We start from the raw sequence: 23320 nt of genomic DNA, 5'->3' as shown, positions 1-23320 counted from the left end.
TCCTTTACGCCTCTACAAAATATAATGAAGAAAATTTGGATTTTGTTCAAATATTTATGCAATATATTCACAATTAATGACCCATTTCAGGTATCAGACGCAATCGTAAAAAGGGGTCCAAAGTGCCTCTTTTTACTTACTCTTCTATAATTATTTACCTGGACTCGAATTTGGTTAAAAAAAATGACAATGAATTTTTTATGGGTAGGTTTTTTCACATTCATTGATACGGTGGATTTCCTGGGAATTCGACATAGCGAAACAGGTAACATTTGTCTGCATCAAATCTTAACACAAATATATATATATATGCAGGTATATTTCTAGGTTACTTTTTATTCAAAAATCATCAGCTTACATTAAAAATAGATGTAGGTACTATACAAACGCACGCCGATGCGAAGTGTTTTCGCTCTAAAACACATATTTTTATTCCAATTTTTTTAAACTTTGGCAGGAGACCTTTTTTTATTCTAACACATTTGTATTGTAAACCCTGGGCAAATCTATCAATGTTTTAGTGTAGGCCCCATATAAGGTTCCATTTCACAAATAGACATTTTTATATAGAGTTTAATGAAGTGTAAATGAATTTTAGAGTAGATAGAATCCGAGTTGAGAAATGTTTTATACATTGTTGGAAAGGTATGAAAATTTCCTTTACGATAAGGTATGTTGCGTAAATATGGCTATAGTGTGTCATGTGCAATTAGGACAACAAAAACAAAATTTGGGAAATTCGACTTTTTTGAAAAATTGACTTTTTTATTGCCGGTTCCATAAAATGGAATAGAATAGAGATATTTCCATGATTCTTTTTGTGTTTTGTAGAAGAAGTGTTACCAAATAAAAGTTTATTTAACATCTTTGCAATAAAATGTGACGTAATACTTGTTTTTTAGCAATGAATATAGCACTACTTGAAAATTGACTTTTTTCAGTATTTTGATCGCTACGATCTCATTTATGGCTAGGATATGGCGAGACATACCTTAAAATGTTGGGAACATTTTAAGCTTTCATTTAAGTTCAAAAAAAGCGAAAAAATCCCCGTGGAACTTTTTTTCCAGTGAGAAACTTTTGAAGTTTAGTAAAAAAATTGGCCATTTTGGTCTTAAGATAACGGTGTTGTTTGATATCGAAATTAGCCAAATTAGCACTTAAAACTTTTCTTAATACCTCGACTTTGTGAAAATGGAAAGAAATGATAATGCTTTGACGGCCAAAGTTTGCGAAAACTTAAAGGAAATGGGAGTATCTTTTTTGAAAAATTTTGCAATTTTTTGACAAAAAAAATATTTTTCATATTGAAAACGATGCCATTTTTAAACCGCCAAAGATATTCACGTGATTCCTTTTGTATTTTATGCACACATATGTTGGCATAATTTGTGTGAAGTATGAAGTTTATAGCTTTAAAATTGACGGAGTTATTAAAAAAACACTGAAAAAAACCAAGGCCAAATTTTCATATTTTAAAATTAAACAATTCATAACTCCTTAACAGTACACGATGGCATGGTACTTTATGCATAAGTTTTTTAGATCTTGTCAAGCTCTTTCTCTAGAGTCCTAAATCATGTAAATCGGTTGAGTAGATCAAAAGTTATGGCCCCCAGAAGCTTGGAGAAGTCAAAAGTGGTCAAATTTCACACCCTGTAGCTCACCCTGTATTAAAGATATGGACCAACAACAGCACTTTTCTGAAAGCCTATGTCCTCCTCTACAAATGTCTAGAACATTTTGTATGGCTAAAATCAACAGATAAAAAGTTGTAGACTTATTTCCAATTTTTTTGCCATTTGGCCCACTGTGCGTCGTCCAAAATTTCATTCCAATCGAATAAGAATTGCGCACGGACTAGAGGCTCAAGAAGTCAAAACCCAAGATCGGTTTATATGGCAGCTATATCAGGTTATGGACCGATTTGAACCATATTTGGCACAGTTGTTGGATATAATAACGAAACATGTCGTGCAAAATTTCATTCCAATCGGGCAAGAATTGCGCACTCTAGAGGCTCAAGAAGTCAAGACCCAAAACATGGACCGATATGGCCCATTTACAATACCAACCGACCTACACTAATAAGAAGTATTTGTGCAAAATTTCAAGCGGCTAGCTTTACTCCTTCGGAAGTTAGCGTGCTTTCGACAGACAGACGGACGGACGGACAGACGGACGGACATGGCTAGATCGACATAAAATTTCGCGACGATCAAGAATATATATACTTTATGGGGTCTCAGACGAATATTTCGAGTAGTTACAATCAGAATGACGAAATTAGTATACCCCCCATCTTATGGTGGAGGGTATAAAAATATTTAGAAATCACTTAAAAAAAAAATTTGTGAGAAAAACATGAAAAATTACGCCGAGTTTTCTAAAATTAGTTTAAAAACAAAACCTAAAAAGAATTTGACGCCCGTGGGACTCGAACCTGGGTTTGCGAAGATATCAGTGACATATAGTTTTTATGGTTTTTAATTCTTTCTCGCATGCAAGAAGCTCGATCATTTTTTAAACCCATCCCTGTCGGCAGAACTTGTTACTAGCTCGGTAAATAGTATTTGAGAGCCAAATGCATGAATAACTATTTTTCATTGCATTTTGCGTAAAATGGAACTGCAGAGACAAAATTGGCTTTAAAAGTTAGCTACTGAACTAGATGATGGTGGCAACTGGTTACTTATTATATTATGCAGTCATGGCATCGGTATATCTACTCAGATGTGTGACTAGAGCAACATATAAGGAGGTGTACTGACTCTTTTTCAGCAAACAATGTATTATTATCTCTGAAAGAGTGTGGCGCAAAAATGGTCTCGTTTGACATTTTTGGGTTGGAGAAGTTCTTCCGCGCTCTTAACAAATGTGCTTCAAATTCAAAACTTTTGGATTTAGGGCAATTCTTGACCTTTGCGCTCATGCGATATAAATCCCTAAGTATTCAGCATAAGCTGTATACTGCAGTTGTCAGACCTATAATACTGTATTGTGTTGTGGTTTGGTGGACGGTACTCTAAAATCCAATTGCTTTTAAATACTCAGCAACATCCAATGGTTATCAAGTTTGGGCTTCACAACCGCATTGAGGACGACACCATCTGATGCTCAGATACATAGCCCAGTAAAGCAAGTTATGCGACATAAAAGACCTACAGACCTATAAACCTTTTGCCCTTTCTACTCAAAATCATGGAACATATTGTGGATAATGTGATAGAGAGTAGGACATCTAGCGAACTGCTCAAATACAAATAGCAAGTCTATGTTAAGGGAAATTTGGTGGAGACTATACTGCACGAAGTTGTGCATGTCAAGATGTACACATTGGCGGTATGCATTGACATCGAGGGGGCTTTTAACAATGTGAGAACCGACACACTGATCCAATGCTTAGACCAGTTCCGTGTGGACCGGGTCCTTAGAGACTTGGTCCGGAACCGTCCCCGCACAGGGGGGCAGTTAATCGCCACTCTTATGGGTGACCACCATAAATGACCTATTACAGATGCTGACTTAGGAGAGATTTGTACCCGTCTGCTACACAGACGATGTTATAATAATTCTAAGATGCAAGGATCCGAATCAGCTATTTAGAAAGGCCGAAAAGGTCTTGCAGATGCCACACGACTGGACTTGACCTAGGGGCCTCAATGTTAACCTAGAGAAGACTAAAATCTACTTTTTCACGAGGAAGACGAAAGTGGATCAATTTAAGGCACCACGTTTCCTCAACAAAACGATTTCGATATCTGACAAGGTCAAATACATAGGAGTGATCTTGGAAAGAAAAAAGGATATAGTCCATTGGTTGTACAGGAGCGTGATTAGATCAATACTCACTTACGCCTCAGCAGTTTTGTGGACTGCGATGGAGAAAAAATGCAACGTAAGGATAATGCAACAGATTCAGAAAACATGTTGTCTTGGACACCATTCTAGATATCCAACCCATAGACATATAGTCTAAGAGTGAGGCAGTCACTGCGGCTATGGATAGGAACAGGTTACACCGTTGCGGCATAGTCGAGGCGACGATAGAAACTTGGAAGTAATGGAAGAGATTTCAGATCAAATACACGAGACGACACTTGGGGTCGAGGTGGAGTGTAAGAAACGTCTTCTCTGAGGATGGCTCGATTCGCATTGTTTGGGTGCCGGGCCATAGCGGAATAGTGGTATTGAAAGAGCAGACGATTTGGCAGTGAAGGCCAGAGGACTGCCGCCAATAAACTTGGTTAACCCGAAGCCTTTTGGGTCGACACAGTCCGAGTTGAGGGCGTGGGCGACGAATGCGCATGTAACACTTTGGAACAGCGAAACGATCAGTAGGACGAAGAAAATCCTATGGGAAGGTTCGGATTGTGAGAAAACGGGGTTTTATTGAAAAATCTAAGAAAGAGCTCAGTATCTGCGAGCTAACTCTGAAAAAAATTGCAGTGATAGCATGTGTGTGGCGTGAGCGGAGGATGATGAGATATTGGAGCATCATTTCCTATGTCATTGTTTAGCTTTCGAGGCTACCAGATATCGGCACTTAGGCGGGTACACAATACAAGATATGAGCCGACTTGGGGCCGTTGTACGAACAACAATTAGGGATTTTGTAAGTAACACAGAATTCTTGATTTCGATTTTCTTTTTAAACCCTACACCACTACTGTGGTACAGGGTATTACAACTTAGTGCATTTGTCTGTAACACCCTGAAGGAAGAGAACTAGACCCATTGAAAAGTTTATCGATCGACTCAGAATCACTTTCTGATTCGATTAAGCTATGTACGTCTGTGGTGGTGTAGGGTAAAAAAATGTTCCCGTCATATAAGGTCATGTTTTAGGGGAAACTTGGGTTGCCTAAAGTAGGCAATTTTTATAGCTCAAAAACCATAAATTTTCAATAAATTTTCGAAAAATTCTTAGTTGGGAGATTTTTTCGCTAAATGGTCATAAAATATTAAGAAAATAGTTTTTTTTTGTTATAAAAGCATACTGTTTTAGGACATAAGTAAAACTTAGTTGGAAGTCGTAATAGAACACCACATGCAAAATTTCAGCCGGTCCATAACCTGATATAGCTGCATCTTGAATCTTGACTTCTGGAGCCACTAGAGAGCGCAATTCTTATTCAATTTGGATGAAATTTTGCAAAAAGTTTTTTTGTGCAAGTTGTGCCAAATATGGTTTTAATTGGTTCATAATCTGAAATAGCTGCCATATAAACCTGGGATCGTGACTTCTTGAGCCTCTAGAGGTCGCAATTGTTATCCGATTTGGCTGAAATTTTGTACAACGACTTTTCTCATGACCTTCAACATACGTGTCAATTATAGTTTGAATCGGTCTATAGCCTGATACAGCTCCCACAAAAACCGCCCTCCCTTTTTTACTTTTTGAGCCCCTAAAGGGCGCAATTTTTATTCGAATTGGCTGAAATTTTACACAACGACTTCTACTATGGTCGTCAACATTCAGTTTAATTATGGTCCGGACCATCGGACCATAAGTTGATATAGCTCCAATATCATAGCAATTTTTTTTCTTTTATCATATGTTTGCCTAAAAAGAGATACCGGGAAAAGAACTAGACAGATGCGATTCATGGCGGAGGGTATATAAGATTCGGCCCGGCTGAACTTAGCACGCTCTTACTTGTTTTTTATTATTTTTTATTTAAAATTATTTAAGAAAATTCGATTAAGCTCCCATAACTATGGTATAATAGAGTTGTAATAAAATAGGATTATAAAAATTACTATGATTTATTCTAAACTGAAATGCAAAGTTCGGCCCGGCCGAACTTCATGTAGTCTTTATTGTTTTTGAATTACATTCATAGGCCAATTAATGTTATTAATAGCCAATTATACAACATTATAATGCAAAGAAATTTCAATTTAATGATAGTGCACAAATAAATCGTTAAATGAGAATTTGTTGTTGGTAATCATGTGTGGTGTGAAACCATAGGATATAGTTCACATTTTTATTCTTACTCTGAAAGCGAGCAATTTCCAATCATGGATCCATTAGTTTTTATTAATTCTATTTAATTTACTTGCTTATACATTCAATGAATTTTAATCAGCAAATTATTAATAGCTTTTATCAAAATGAATTCGAACGATTAATAAGCCAACGATAATATTTTGAAAATAGTGAACAAAGGGAAATATTTTGCATTGAATGCTTCTTTTATAGAACCCATTGAAAATGTGTTGCGAATGTTCACATCCGCTAATTCAGATAAGTCCTCAAAGATATAAGAAGCTAATGTGGACCTTATTCTTCCTCTTGGCCAGTGCAGCAGATGTTTTATATTTTATTCATCCTCGACGTCCTCACTGCTACTGCAGAAATTTTTTCTTACAAACTATTGGGTTGCCCAAAAAGTAATTACGGATTTTTCATATAGTCGGCGTTGACAAATTTTTTCACAGCTTGTGACTCTGTAATTGCATTCTTTTTTCTGTCAGTTATCAGCTGTTACTTTTAGCTTGCTTTAGAAAAAAGTGTAAAAAAAGTATATTTGATTAAAGTTCATTCTAAGTTTTATTAAAAATGCATTTACTTTCTTTTAAAAAATCCACAATTACTTTTTGGGCAACCCAATATATTCTATCAGCATGTCTACCAATCTGATAGTAAGCTGTCACACAGTTGGCCAAACTGCGAAAAAAATTAAATAAGTCCACCACTTTTTACCAGTTAATCTGAGCGGTACAAAATATTCTTGACATTTTTAGAGGAGGACATAAGCAATGAGGGAATGACCACCTTTGCCTTCTCCAACTTTCAAGGGGCAATAACTTAAGGATTCCGGAGATAGAGCTTGGCGAGATCTAAAACAAATCATAATTTACAATTTTGACATATCAAAACTACGGCAACTTTTAAGCTATATACTAGGCATTTCACACAAATTGTGCCACTATATGTATGCAATAAAACAAGTAAAAGCATGCTTGAAATTTTGTACAAATACTTTTTATTAGGGTAGGTCGGTTGGGATTGTAAATGGACCAAATCGGTCCATGTTTTGATATAGCTGCTATATAAACCGATCTTGGATTTTGACTTCTTGAGCCTCTAGTGCGCGCAAATTTCTTCCGATTTGACTAACATTTTGCATATCGTGTTTTGGTATCACTTCCAACAACTGTGCTAAGTTTGATTCAAATCGGTTCATAATCTGGTATAGCTGTCATATGAACCGATCTTGGATCTTGACTTCTTGAGCCAATAGAGCGAGCAATTCTCATCCGATTTGGCTGAAATTGACTTCTACAATATTCAGCATTTATTTATGGTCCGAATACAACTTGATATAGCTCCAATAGCATAACAGTTCTTATTCAATATTCTTTGTTTGCCAAAAAAAGGGATTCCGCGCATAGAACTTGACGAATGCCATGGTGGAGGGTATATAAGATTCGGCCCGGCCGAACTTAGTACGCTCATACTTGTTTCAATATTTTAAGGTGTTACAATTTACAAATGACTAATTCAGTATTACCCGCAGTTCTCATCACAATCTACAGCGGGAGATTATCAAAAAGGTAAACAAAACTACTTATGCTGTTTCCCATCCCGCCTTAAGCTTACAAAAAAAAAAAACAAACATTAACAATCTGTCTATATGTTAATGAACCAGTTCGCATATCTCAAGGTCGCTAAGGGAATCGCAAAATAATGTGAGAAGAAATGGAAAAAAAATTAACACAAACATTCATAACACAATGCAACATAGCACAACAACCAATTCTTTTGATGACTGTAGGTCAGGGCATTTGAATGCTCCATTTTTTGTCTAATATATTTTTTATTATCTTATTTGAGTTTTATTCATCAAACCAACGAAAACCACAAAAGTTGCTGCTTATTCAGAGAGGTGCTAAAATAGAAAACAATTTCTTTTCTTCTTCGCATAGAAAAGGGGGATATTGTGGTTTTTCCCAAGTTCTACTTTCTTCTTTAGTTTTGTTTTACTTTGTTTATATTTGGTTGGTTAGATCTAAAATGATTCTTAAAATTTGATAAAATCAGTTTGAAACAAGTAAAAATTTACTTAGTTCGGCCGGGCCGAATCTTGGGAAGCCACCACCTTGGATTCTGTAAAAAAATGCCCACTAATTAACATTGTTGAAGACATATATGTATTTTACGTACGTATTTACGTAAATTTCTGCCAAATCAGGCACAAATTGAAGTTTTTAGGAGTTCTTAGAAGACTTTCAAACTGATTTGAACCCTTCTTGGCACCGATACTGGAAATCATAAATAAAACACTCTATGCAAAATTTCAGCCAAATCAGATAACAATTGCGGCTTCCGACGGTTCAAATCCGGAACAATACGGTACCCGGAAAGACTACGGTACTCCCAAACACTGCGGTACCCAGTAACACTAAGTTATTCAGTAACACTACGATACTCAGCTACACTACGGTACTCAGTAACACTACTGTACTGAGTAGCACTAAGGTACTCAGAACACTACGGTACTCAGAAACACTACGGTACTCAGTAACACTACGGAACTCAGTAACACTATGGTTCTAAGTAACACTACGGTACTCAGTAATACTACGATACTCAGTAACACTACCGTACTCAATAATACTACGATACTCAGCAACACTACGGTACTCAGTAACACTACAGTACTCAGTAACAGTAGGAGGCCACCGTAGCGCAGAGTTTAGCAAATCTGCCTATGACGCTGAACGCCTGGGTTCGAATTCTGGTAAGGATCCTGGCGGTGGTTTTCCTCTCCTAATGCCGGCAACATTTGTGAGGTACTATGCCATGTAAAACTTCTCTCCAAAGAGGTGTCGCACTGCGGCACGCCGTTCGGACTCGGCTATGAAGAGGAGGCCCCTTATCATTAAGCGTAAACTTGAATCGGACTGCACTCATTGATATGTGAGAAGTTTGCCCCTGTTCCCTAGTGGATTGTTCATGGGCAAAATTTGCAATTTACTCAGTACCACTACGGTACTCAGTTACACTACGGTACACCTGGTATGAATGAGGAAAACCATGCAGTCACTAGCACCGATGAGCCATACTGACCTCCTTCCTACTTCTGATCCAAATCTTCCCACAAAATTTTCGTCGTCCTACCGACAGTCTCACTATTCCATAGTGTTATATGCGCCTTCGTTGTCCATACCTTCAAATTAGACTGCGTCGCCCCGAAAGGTTTCACTTTTTTTAAAATTTACTGATGGCAGTCCTCTGGCCTTAACTAGCAAATCGACTGCTCTTTCATTCCCCTTTAATCTGCTATGGCCCGGCACCCAAACTATGCGAATCGCGCCATCCTCAGAGAAGGCTTTAACCTCATTCTTACATTCCAAGACCGTCCATGATTTTTCCATTCGGTTTTTATAGCCCTTATGGCCAGTTTACTTTTATAATGCTCACCCTCGACAACCTCGCTTTAACATTAGACCACCACAGCATTCCGTGATTGTAGTCGGTTAGGTTAGGTTTAAGTGGCAGTCTGTCATCAGACTCACTAAGACTTTTTCGTCCCTTGTGATACCACAGAAAAAGGAGAAGGAAAGAAGTGATCTTCTAGTTCCTATGTTGAACCATTCAGATTATTTTACAAAGCCCAACAACTTGCGAATGTTCACATCCGCTAAATCAGACAAGTTCGCAAAGAAATGAGAACTTAAAGAGGAACTTCTGACTGCCAGTGCGGGATACATATACAGCAGATAGCACATCTGCTCCCTCAACTACCACACAGCTTCTGCAAAAATCGTTACTTGAAACTTGTTTGTCTGTCCGCATGTTTTCCGATCAGACAGTAACCTGCCATGACGGACACAATGACTGAGACGAATGTTCTAGCCAGCGACTGCAGAGACCCCTCTTCAAGTCTTTATTAGACCAAATAATATTGTAATGCTCACAACCACCACTTTGTGACCATCTGTCATTCGTTGCACTTCGGGTCTGATCCTGAAAACCTAACTTTCATGACGCTGGATTCACACCCACAGATTCCAGTTCCCCTGGAATGTGTTTTGTAGTTCCTAGTCTCGAGAGGTACAATTTCCTGGGAACCAAGAACGGGTGAATTTTGAAAAGTTCAGCCATTTCGATGATTGATACGCGAGAGTCGAGATCGGTTTTCGAATTGAGAAACACGTTCCCCAAGGATTTGATAGTCTGAGAAGATATTTATGCAGTCGGAAACAGATCTCAGTCCTCAATGTAAACGACCAGGCCAACAATGCCCTTTAGTTTTGAACCTCCAGATGATAATACCATAGATCCACCAATCCAGACCGTGTCGCTGGCAGCAGTGTCTCGCACTCGACTTCTTGTTTTTTCTCAGTCCCTCTTTCATTTCATGCAGGTTTCGTATCGTCGACTCTATTATCCCGCGATGGTATGACCAACCTCTGTCCTCTATTTACTCTCCCATCACCTCAAGGGTGGTAGCGTGCTCTGATTACCAGTGCTGAGTCGTAGATTGGAATCCCACTAAAAACATAGTCTGTCTCTACTGTGCTGTCTTAGTGGACTAAAATAGTCTAAGTGAGTATGTTTAGAAAATAGATGGCCACTCTTAACTAATGGTCTAATTATGCTCCAACAAGCCAGTTGAATATCCTCGAATTTAGGCCCAATTTCAAGGCTACGACCGGTCTACATAGTGTCTATTATCTGTAAGCCTTATTAGTACGCTCCTGGATTTGAAACTTCCAGTTCCATTTATTATCCAAGATCACTCCCAATTGTTTGACCTTGCCGGGTATCTTGCGAGAAATCATGGTCCAATTGGTCCAGCTTCGCCTTCCTTGTAAACTGGCATACAACAGCTTTCTCTGGGTTTACGTTCAGACCCCTAGATCTGGCCTAGTCGTTAAACATCTCCAAAAACCTTTAACGCGCTTCTGAAGGATTCTTTTAATGTATGCACAACCTCGTGCAGAGCGATCTCTAGAAACTTCTTTCTTCTGCTTTATCATGGTATCCACTATACTCAACATGGTTTTGAGTTAAAAGGATGTTGGGTTTATAGGTCCTTGTTACCGCACAGCTTACCTTGCCGGGCCGTGTCCATAAATTAGCAGAGCGTTCTATATGTCAGTTACATAAGATCGGATATTGAGTGGCCCAATGCCAGCTCACTCTTCCAAATTTCAGCGAAATCAGAATATCAGAAATCAGGCGCCTTTTCCGGCTTAAGACCATATGTGGACAGATCGGTCTATTTGGCCGGTATATCGAAATAAGGACCATTTCCGGCTTAGTCCAACTCACAGTTCTACATTTAAGCGAAATCGGGCAATAAATGAGGATTTTATGGGCTTACGACCATTAATCGTCCGATAGGTCTATACGGCAGCTTTATTAAAATATGGTATGATCTGGACCATAATCCGTGAGCCTTAATATAACTCACTGTTCCTAATTTCAGCAAAATTGGTTAATAAATGGAGCAGTTATAGGCTTAAGACCCTTAATCGGCAGTTCGGTCGATAAGCCTCCTATATATAAATATGGTCGGATCTAAATTATGTGCCGTGCCGACATTGAAAGGCCTACCGGAACTCACCGTTCAAAATTTTAGCGAATTTGGGTAGTAATATGGCTGTTATAGGCTTAAGACCCAACATCGGCAAATCGGTCTATATGGCAGCTATATCGAAATATAGTCCAATCTGGATCGGTTCGAACATCGACGATCATAGTTGAACTGATTGTTCAAAATTTCATCGAAATTAGGTAATAAAAAATAAATTAAGACCCTTAATCGGGAGATCGGTCTATATGGCAGCTTTATCTAAAAACAGTCCGATATTGCTCGTTCAAAAACTTAATCTGCGAATGGAAGAAAGGCGGGCCTATGCAAAATTTCAGCTCAATACTTAAATTGTGATGACTCTGGCGAGTCAATTGACAAACAGACAGAAGGACAGATAGTCTTAGAATTTAACGACGATGAGGAATATATATACTTTGTTGGGTCGGAAATTGTTGGGAATAAAAACACTCGATAGGTCGAATTCTCCAATTTTAATAAATTTTCATCGTATGCTTGATGCAATTGTTGCCCGCTAAAATGTGGTACAGCTTTTTAACCCCCAATAAAACTTTAATTATTAGCCAATCGCGCTGAAATTTTGAGCGTGAATCATCTAAAACCCGCGGTTTTACTTTCTTAATAATAATCATCATGTAAACTGAGCTAATAACACTATGGAACAGTTTCAAGGTTATGGTCTTTAGTGTTGGAAATTCCAAACCCCAAAAAGGGTTTACAGTTCTCAGACAATTAATCCTTACTTTGTAGGAATTGAGGCGGCTGAATCTGGCGGAACGTAATTGAGCCAGAACCACCCTGGTTTGCAGGGGGAGGTCAATTTTTTTAGGTGCAACTGGAGGCGGTAGTTCTCCAAGGTCAACATTTACCCGGTATACATATGCCGCTTCTGCTACCGTGCCTGCATAAATGTTGTCTAGGCCAGCTAGATATGCCGTTTGATCTAGAAGTTCTCTTTTGTAGCGCTGAATCTCACGATCTATATCATGATCGCTCAGAAGCCTTAAGGTAGATTAAGGATCTCTGCGGTGGATACCTATCCACAAGATAATGATTTGGATGGTCGCTGCGATAACAGCCCAAAGACAGCACGTAGTTATGTCTTCGCGCTGGTAGGATATTTGTCTCCTGATGGAGGTGGTTCACATGAGAACTGAGGAGACAGCCTGGAATAGAGGATAGGTAGAGTTTAAACAATGCCGGAGTTATCACCCCGCCTTGGGGAACTCCCTGTTTCACTTTACGGTGCTTCGACTTCTTATCCCTAAATTTCACAAATGACTGGCTACCACACAGATAATTTTCGAGCCAGCGTTTCAGGCCTGGCTTGAGAGACGTGTTGACGATGTCCTCAAAAAGTTTGGCATGGTTGACCTCGTTGGATGCCTTCGATAGGTCCAGTGCCTCGAGGACCGTCCTATCGCATGACCTGGGCGATAGGACCGTCCTGCATGCATAGCATGCAAAGCAGGGTTCAGTAGTCTGCCCATTTTCTAAACATAGGGAACTACAAGAGTGTTAAAAGACAGGTTGAGGATAGATAGTAACGTACTCAACTCCAGGTTAATCCAGATTCTTCAGCATCAATGTAGAGACTCCGTCGGGGCCCAATGCCTTGGATGATTTGGCGCCACGGATTACATTCGTAACATCGTCCACGGTAAATTGTGATGGCTGCTCTTCGGCTCAGAGACCACGGATACGACGAAGGGCTGTCTTCGTAGCCCTGTCGCTCTCGGGATGCATAATAAATTGACGGTTGAACAACCTGGCGCACCTCTTTGGATCAGTCACGGTTACGTCGCCAAAAGTGGCTGAGATCCTGTCGTCCTATCTACCGGGGTTCGACACAACTTGCCTAAGCCGGTACCTAAGTTACATTTATCCAAGTGTTCCAGCCATAAATTCCGCTTATGTTCATTGACTACCCTGTTTATTTCCAGATTCAGCTCGTTGATTCTGGGGTTAGTGGGGTCCGTGCAAAGAATACCATCACGCTCGTCTGCAAGTACCACTGCCTGCGCCAGGAAATTGGGCCGCGTGTCTCGGAATTTCCTCTCGGCAACTAGAACATCCGAGGGGGGTGTCAGTTCACTATAGCAGCGATTGGTATACTCTCTGAAGTTAGACCAATAGGCCTTCTTCTGATTGATAAACGTCCGGCGGGGTGGTCGGTCGATGGTGCGTATTATGGGGAGGTGGTCTGACCCTAATGGGATGACGGCTTGCCAGCCGTCACTCAGGACATCAGGAGATGCAATTGAAATGTCTGGCGAGCTGTTGCACTTCTTCGTAATCCTAGTAGGGGCATCCTCATTCACCGTGTCAAACGTGGAGCCTTCAATCTGCTCTCTCAAAGCCATGCCACGCTGGTCGTTACCTAGGAGAGAATGCCATGAAATGTGATGCAAGTCCCCTAGAAACAGACGATAATGGCTCACTTATGTCGGGGTTGTAAGCTTGGTCATTAATTAGGACACAGCTACTAACTGGCGGTACATACACGTTGTATAGCTCTATCTCGGCAGTACGGGACCTGACTGCTATCCCCAAGCACACCATGTAGTGGTCACTAGCGCCAGGCGCTGGAGAGACGGGTCTATACTGCACGGAATGGTGTATCACGAAGGGCAAACCCCCACCTCCCTTCCTTAAGCGATCCTTACGTAGCACATTGTATCCGTGAAAACTGCAGGTCTCCTTGATCACTAGAACCAATATGTTCTTCCGACTCATAAATTCCACAATCTTGTCGGTCTAGCCACGGAGACGGTTGCAATTCAATTGCTAAAATGTTACACTTCCGGGCACTGCAAATGCAAATTGCCCATGGACATTCCATTAAGGAACTAGGGCAAACTTCTCACAAATCAATGAGTGCTTTTTGATTCAATTTAAAGCTCAATGGTAAGGGACCTCCGGGGGGTCTATAGTCTGACGACGATGACGACCACTCTTGTGACCCACTGCTGTCTATGTTCCCGCAGGACCTTGCAACATATTCAGTGTGACCATACTCCCGTAATGAAGTTAGGCCAGCTCAAGATATGAAATGTACCCACTCCATGCACCGATTACACCTCACCGACACCGATCGATGATAGGGACGGTTCAGGCTAACCGAACAGGTTCGGGGTTCTTCTCAATCTCGGCACGGACCAGAAACGTGCAAAGAAGGAACTCCGGGGTGTGCCTCTCCCATAACAAAAACAGGACGAATACGTACACTGAGGCGGCAGACCTTGCCGATGAAGAATTCCATCGGGTCAATCTGTTGCGTACAACCGGCTGCCATGGGATTGTATGTGGTAAAGCGTTATAGAAACCATACGGTTTTGTTTTGTTTGTTTTACTATCAATACCATAGATACCATATGGTATCAGTTTTTCTTTCGGCGTAGTACCTTCTGCTTGTTCCTGGTAATAAAGGTCGGTAGATTTCCTGCTTTGCAAATCGCCTGATTGCAACTTGCAATATATTCGATAAGTAGCGCACTCCCTTCGTTTATATCCGAACTTCGGCATATCTGGTGCTGTTCATAATCAAGTGTTTAGAGTTTGTAAAAAACATTTGTAGGACTTAAAAATAAAACTATCGGAATTCCTTCAGATGTTTCGAAACAAAATTTCTTCAGACAAGCATTGCAGTTTCCATTCTGAATTCTCTCTCATTCTGAAATATCGGTCGGAAAAGGTCGAAAAGATTCAGAACGAACCGGATAAGACTTTGTGTTCACGCTTATTTCAGACGTGTCTGTTATTCGAAATTTTTTTGCTGGGTTAACATAAGACGAACTGATGGAGAAGGCCAAGAATGGTTCCTAATCATTGAATCTGTTAAATTTTTTCCACCATTTTTGCGAATCATAGCTCTGGATAGCTCTACAAACTTGCAGAAACTTTTTCACTTAGCATTTAGTGAAATAGTCGGCTTTCCTGTGATATTTTTCCATGTTACATTGATTCCTTGCCAAGAATATATAAGGTAAGGAACAATTAGTGCTCGTGAGCAATGCGTTAGTCAGTTGCATTAAAACAAAAACTGACTGAAATCAGGTTGCGGTGTTGCAAAAACCGTTTGCTTCTGTAAAACTTACCTGCAGGTGGATTATTTTCATATTTCTGAATGAACATATTTCGCAGCTCATCTATTTGCTGTTTGCTGGGTGTCATCGTTTTAATAGGCATTGTCGCGTGTTTGTCTATCCGTTGGGTTTCCTTTGCTGGCAAAATATTTAGCGGCTACCGTTTGTCAGCTACTTGTACAATAACAGCAATAGCTTGTGTGGCATAAATTTCACTTTCTCTCTTTACGAATGCCACTTACACTTACACTCTCACTCACACTCTCCCTCAGGGTGTTTTCAAGACCGTCACTTTGCGAACAGAACACTCGGAGCTCTGACAAAACGGTTTGTTTAGCACTAAACCTAAACGAGTACTAAAGTCAAATTGCTTGACATCGACACGGACTATTCGATCTGGACGTTTATATTTTGTGGATTAATTTCTACTCATGAGGTTTAACTATTTTCTCATGCTTCTTCTGCTATTTTAGAATGAGATTAAAGTTCTATTGGGGGAGATTTTTTTTGTTTGGGATTTCGTGTTTAATTGTTTGTTTTTTTTTCTTCGTTTCGTTTCACTATGTGAGCTGTCGTTTATGGCGCGACCGCGGAGTAGGAGGTATTGTTTATCACTGTTATTATCGCAATACTGTTGGCGCTTTTTTCTTTGGTTTTGTTGTAAACAACAGTTTTATTGTTGTTGCTATTGTTTGGCACCGGCTACTACTAAAGTGTTTACACACTTATGAACAAACATACACCGTTCATGTGTGCAGCAGTAGTCACCAGTGCTATCAGCTGATCGGCTATTGAAATAAATAACAAATGAAGCGTTTTGATAGCGCTTGACCGTAACAACTGAACTCGACTAGATTCGAATTAAAATTACTGAAAAAAAACTAAAACAAATTTAAATGACATTCATGCATAAACGAAGCCAACGGCAGAGTCTATGCGCACAGACTAGAGAAGGCAGCGATGAGTGAGCGATCGCTCTCGACTCATAGTGGCATATATGGACTGAATGTGTCGCAACCAAATGTTGATGGGAGAGTGCCACGATAAGCCGAACCCTCCACCAATATAAATTTATTAAGGTGGGTAAGTTTTAAAAAATGTAAAAACCCAGTGAACCAAGCGTTCAGAATTCGTTAGTAGTCTAGACGACAATTCGGCAAATTCATACGAATTCGGATCCGATGTCTGTCCGAATTCTTAACGAAAAATATATGAACAGCGAAACGTAGGAGAGAAATCTGATGTTTTTGTCGACACTTCGCTCCGAATTCTGATCCAAAATTATGGGAAATTCGGAAGGAAATTTGGAGTTGTCGTTAAGACTTCTGGCCGAATTCTTATGTTGAGTCTTAATGAATACGAATGTGTTTTCCGACTTTTTTTTATCGGTTTCCTACAAGTATATTAGAATTCCTTAAAAATGGAATGTTTTTTCCGACTCGTCGTATCGATTTCTGAGCGAATTCTGGAATAAAAATTTCTAGAATTCAGAAGTACTTTTCGATTTCCGAGAGTGTCACGATAAGCCGACCCCTCCACCAATATAAATTTATTAAGGTGGGTAAGTTATAAAAAATGTAAAAACCCAGTGAAACAAGCGTTCAGAATTCGGTCAGTAGTCTAGACGAAAATTCGGCAAATTCATACGAATTCGGATCCGATGTCTGTCCGAATTCTTAACGAAAAATATATGAACAGCGAAACGTAGGAGAGAAATCTGATGTTTTTGTCGACACTTCGCTCCGAATTCTGATCCAAAATTATGGGAAATTCGAGAGGAAATTTGGAGTTGTCGTTAAGACTTCTCACCGAATTCTTATGTTGAGTCTTAATGAATACGAATGTGTTTTCCGATTTGTTTTATCGGTTTCCTACAAGTATATTAGAATTGCTTAAAAATGGAATGTTTTTTGCGACTCGTCGTATCGATTTCTGAGCGAATTCTGGATTAAAAATTTGTAGAATTCAGATCTACTTTCCGATTTGTCTTATTGAATTCTAACCGAATTCTGTATTCGAATATTTTTTCCGACGGTTCAAATTGCAAATTTGCTCTTGAATATTCCCTTAAGAATCTCGTTTTTATAGCCGAAGTCCGAGTCCGAACGGGAGAAGTTTTTACATGACAATTGTCAGCATGAAATAACCAGGACTAAAAAATTTTTCTGATGTTCTCGCCAGTATTTGAACCCAGGCTCTCAGCGTCATGGCGAGCATGCTTACCTCTGTGCTATGATGGCATTCAGCGGTTCATAAACAAAAATATGCAAACAAGCAAGCACAAAAAAAGACAAAAACAGTCGACAACGAGTTCAGACATCGCTCGGATTTCCTTTCGAACTGTCGGAAAGCAAGCACTAAAAAAGTAAAAAATCCGACACAGAGTTCAGAATTTGTTCCGAATTTTATCGGAACTGTCGAATCAAAAATTGCTAACGGTTCAAACAAATAATATGTGAAAAAGCAAACACAAAATGACAAAAACATCCGACAAGGAGTTTAGACGCCGTTCAGAATTCCTACCGAACTCTCGGAAGTAGAAAGGGTGCTAAGTTCGGCCGGGCCGAATCTTATATATCCTCCACCATGGATCGCATTTGTCGAGTTCTTTTCACGACATCTCTTCTTAGGCAAAAAAGGATATAAGAAAAGATTTGCTCTGCTATTAGAGCGATATCAAGATATGGTCCGGTTTGGACCACAATGTTGGAGACCTGTGTAAAATGTCAGCCATTTTGAATAAGAATTGCGGCCTTTGGGGGCTCAAGAAGTAAAATAGAGAGATCGATTTATATGGGAGCTGTATCAGGCTATAGACCGATTCAGACCATATTAAACACGTATGTTGATGGCCATGAGAGGATCCGTCGTACGAAATTTCAGGCAAATCGGATAATAATTGCGATCTCTTGAGGCTCCAGAAGTGAAGATGCCAGATCGGTTTATATGTCAGCTATATCAGGTTATAACCCGATTTGAACCTTATTTGACACAGTTGTTGAAAGTAAGAATAAAATACGTCATGTAAAATTTCAGATAATTCGGATAGGAATTGCGCCCTCTAGAAGCCCAAGAAGTCAAATCCTCAGATCTGTTTATATGACAGCTATATCAGGTTATGAACCGATTTTAACCATACTTGGCACAGTTGTTGTATATCATAACAAAATATTTCGTGCAAAAATTCATTCAAATCGGGTAAGAATTGCGCCCTCTGGAAGCTCAAGAAGTCAAGACCCAAGATCGGTTTATATGACAGCTATATCAGGTTACGGACCGATTTGAACCATACTTGGCACAGTTGTTGGATATCATAACAAAATACGTCGTGCAAAATTTCATTCCAATCGGAAAAGAATTTGGCACTCTAGAGGCTCAAGAAGTCAAGACCCAAGATCGGTTTATGTGGCAGCTATATAAGGTTATGGACCGATTTGAACCATACTCGACAAAGTTATTGGATATCGTGGCACGGTACCCATGCCACTAAAAGCCAGTGGCATGGCGTGGTAAGCCAGTAATTGGCTTATTCTCTAAAAACTAAAAAGTAAACTCAAAAAAAAAATAATTTAGGAATCCGGAGCTACTTACAAAACCCTTGTTTGTTTTTCATACCACTCCCCTAAGTAGGTTCATGTCTGGTTTCGTGTACCCTTCTATGTACCGGTGTCTGTTAGCCGCCAAAGCCAAGCACTGACATAGGAAATGCTTCAACGTCTTACAATCTTCCCCACATGCCCTACACATGCTATCACTTGCCGCACCGATTTTGCATAAGGAAGCTTGTAGTCCTATGTATCCCGTTATCATACCAAAACCTATATTGACCTCCTTCTTTCTTTCTTTCAGTAGTAGCCTCGTGCTCTCACGATCCGGATAACTCCACAGGATCTTCGCCGTGCTACCGACTGTTTCGCTATTCCACAGTGTTACATGAAAGTTCGTCGCCCACGCCCTCAACTCAGACTGCGACAAACGATGCTGATTGTGCCATTCTCAGAGAAGGCGATAATCTCCTTCTTACACTGCAAGACTGTTCGTGATCTTACCGTCCTGGTTGTTATTGCGCTTATGGACATTTTACTGTCCGTAAAGATCTTTACACAACCTCACGCATACCGTTATCGCCCTCTCTTGGCTTGTAGGACCGTGTTATGGTCAGGCAGTCTAAAACAGATCTCTGTCCCTGGGTTCTCAATGTAGACCCCCAGGTCTACTCTGTCCTCTAGCTGTGATCCATCCGTGTAACTTGATCTTCCAGATGGCAATATTAGGGTTCCGTCAGTCCAAGACTGGGCCGCTGGCAGCAGTGCCTAGCACTCGACCTCAAGGTTCATCTCAGGTATCCGATCGGAAACCTCTTCCCTTCCTTCCAGTTTTCCTATCATCGCCTCGATTATACCGCGATGGTATGAGCTTCTCCCATCCCCAATCCATTCGCCTTAAGTCTAATAGCCGCAGTGGCTGCCTCACACTTAATCTATATGTCAATGGGTCGGATATCTAGAATAGTCTACAGTGCCCTAGTGCCCTCATAACTCCACCTATACCATGACAACATGTTCTCATAACCTGTTGAATGGTCCTTATGTTGCACTTTTTTCCATACCAGTCCACCAAACTACTGAGGCGTAAGTAAGTATTGGTCTAATCACGACCCTGTAGAGCCAGTGGACTATACTTGGACTCAGGCTCCATTTCGAGCCTACGACCGTCTACGTATTGGCCAACATCTGTGAGCCTTCTCAGTATGCTCCTGAATGTGACACTTCCAATTAAGTTTCCTATCCAAGATCACTCCTAAGTATTTAACCTTGTCAGATATCGAATTTGTTTTGTTGAATATAGGTGGTACGTCAAATGGGCCCACCTCCGTCTTCCTCGTGAACAGGCATATTTCAGTCTTCTCTGGGTTAACATTGAGACCTCTGGGTCTAGCCCAGTCATATGCCCTATGCAAGACTATTTCGGCCCTCTTGCATAGCTCGTTCGGATCCTTACCCCTTAGAAGTATTATACCATCGTCTGCATAGCAGATGGGTTTAAATCCCTCATAGGGATTTAAATCCCTCATAGAGCCATTTCTAGTGGTCACCCAAATGAGTGGCGATAAAACGCCCCCCTGTGGCGTGCCTTGTGCCACTTTGTCCCTTATATTTATTTCATGGGACCCGAAATTTATCCACCTGTTCCTTAGCATATGGTTTAACTAGTCTCTAAGAACACAGTCCACCCGGTACTGGTCTAAAGATTGCGTCAATGTGTCAGTCCGCACATTGTTAAAGACCCCCTCGATGTCGATGCAAACCGCCAATGTGTACGTCTTCGAATTGAAGGATTCTTCATTTTTAGTAACGCCGGAAATGTTCCATCAGGTCCGGGTGACATAAATGGTTTGAAGACCTTCTTGACCATAAATTCCGTTATGATAAGCCTTCGATCAACCTTATTATTCGAAGATACCGGTGTCTCCGTGAGTCCCGTCGTATCCTGTGGAAAATGCGTTTTCATCAAATGTCTCAACATGTCCTCCGTTATCTCTCATCCCATGCCGTGTACTAACGTTTCAGTTTGGACATGGGTTTTTTAGAGAAACTTTTTCATCTTGGCGGCGTCATTAACGCTGTCGATCTGTTCGCAGAAAAGCTTCCAGGAGGCACGTTTGCCGCTCGGTAATTTTATTGTATTCCTTGATCCGTGTGTAATACACATCCCAAAATACTTCCGTTTTTTACGAAATGCCCCGTTATAAAGTCTGCGGACGTATTTCCCAATGTTGCGAATCTCCCCGGTCATCCAGGGTTAATCTTGGACTGATTTTCTTTCTCGAAGAGGAAAACTATCTTCGAAGGACTCCACATCAACCTTAACTATTTCGTTTCACAGATGTTAACAGTTTATGGATATATCCGGAAATTTATGAAATTTATTAGAATTTATGAAGAGCACTGCGAGCGCTGGGTCGAGATACTTACCTTGTCAATGTAGAGAAAAATGTTGCGGAATATTTGGTGGCTGATAACTTCAAATTTCCCGCAGCGGATTAGGCGGCAAAACGTTAACGCTTTAACGCCATGATCACGTAGTCCCCATATGATACGATCTCCATGTCATCTGGGAGAGAGAGGGGGTAAAGAAGTGCCGGAGGCATCGCCTCATATTGGGGAACCTGCTGTTTCTCTCAAAGGGGCTAAGAGATTTCTATTCTTTAAACCCACATACGACTGACTACTACAGGAGGGACATGGTGGCGAAAACCTTGGATAGGTCCAGAATCATAAGGATCGTGCTAGGACACGTCCAAACCTGTTTGAGACCACGGCTACCATGTGTAGTGATGGCGAGAAATGCTTTCGTCGTGAAGTGAAATTTACCAAATCCAACTATGTTCAGGAGAACCAGTGTCTTGGAGACACTTAAATGGTAAGAGAGAGAGAGAGAGAAATTGGCCAGAATGAATCTGCTTTGCTGGAAACCATTATTATAGGCTTCAGTAGTGCTATCACTGCCCATTCTCCCGATATCGGAAACTATGAAAGGGTTTCACAGACAGGCTGAATGCCTTTTTCAGGTAATCGGTTCCCGGTCCATCCAGGTTCTTCAATATCAGTGTAGGAATTCCGTTGGGGCTCAGTGCCTTGGCTGAATTGAGCGCTGCGGATGGTAACCTAACCATCCGCTAAAGTGGCTGTCTGGCATCAGACTCACTTCGACGTTTTCTTCTATTGTGATACCACAGGAAGAGGAAAAGGAAGATACCTTCTAGTTCCTACGGTTCAACCATCCATAACGCTTTAAAAAGCCCAAAAACTTGTGAATGTTCACCTCTGCTAAATCAGATAAGTTCTCAAAGAAATGAGAACCTAAAGTCGAACTCTTTCTGACTGTCAGTACGGGATACACACATAGCAGAGGTTCTGTAGTCTCGTCTTCCTCAACTACCTCACAGCTCCTGCAAAAGTGGTTATTTGAAACTTGTCAGTTTGTCAGCATGTTTTCCGATCAGACAGTTACCTGTCATGACAGACACAATGGCGCTCCGGATAACATTAGTAGCTTCTTCAACGGTAAATGTTGATTGTTTTGCATGGGATTGCAGACTACTTTTGGGGTGCTTAAATAAATCGAGGGTTGAAGCACCTGGGACACACCTTTAAATCAGTCACTGTTATGTCGCCAAAAAGACTGAGATTCCAGTATTTATTACACAGAGATTTGAGAGTAACTTAAACGTAGACCACAGCTTGTCAATATCATAAATTCCGCTTATGTTCGTTAACCACCCTATTGATTTTCATATTCAGTTCAGTTTCCTGATTCAAGTTCTGAGCCACGAATAATATCATGCTCGTTTGCGTTTCACTGACTGTGCTTGGAACATTGGGCTGCACCTGTCGTATTTGCCCGACTTGTATAAGGCGGGCTGATATCTGTCTCGGGATTTCTTCTCAGCAATATGCGTATTTGAAGATGGCGGTAGCTTGCCGAAGAGGTCACTGTTGTATTCTTTAAAGCTGTCTCAATCGTCTTTATTCTAATTGAAACGTCCGGTGTTCAAGGATTATGAGAGAGAAGGACAGAGGAGAGAATTATAAAAAGTTGGCTTGATACTATTACAGCAGTATCACAGGAATGTCATTCAAGAGACTATAAGATAGT

General features: G+C 40.5%; 1 protein-coding gene across 3 annotated transcripts in view; it reads right to left on the bottom strand.

Moving 5' to 3' along the window:
* Nucleotides 1–23320, bottom strand: part of LOC106093804 (motile sperm domain-containing protein 2) — a 130713-nt gene that overhangs the window by 101361 nt on the left and 6032 nt on the right. The window contains exon 1 of one of the 3 annotated variants that reach the window (XM_013260961.2): nucleotides 15674–16510. The exons of 1 other annotated variant lie outside the window; for it this stretch is intronic. In XM_013260961.2, the coding sequence (XP_013116415.1) occupies nucleotides 15674–15764 (91 nt within the window). In that variant the 5' untranslated portion in view covers nucleotides 15765–16510. Of the gene's footprint in view, nucleotides 1–15673; nucleotides 16511–23320 lie in introns of those variants that run through there. One more of the 3 variants, XM_013260963.2, reaches the window with a different exon arrangement.

Source organism: Stomoxys calcitrans, chromosome 1 (genome assembly GCF_963082655.1).
Source record: "Stomoxys calcitrans chromosome 1, idStoCalc2.1, whole genome shotgun sequence".
Classification (NCBI taxonomy): domain Eukaryota; kingdom Metazoa; phylum Arthropoda; class Insecta; order Diptera; family Muscidae; genus Stomoxys; species Stomoxys calcitrans.
The sequence above is the reverse complement of the archived record's forward strand: the minus strand, read 5'-3'. Positions and strand labels throughout refer to the sequence as shown.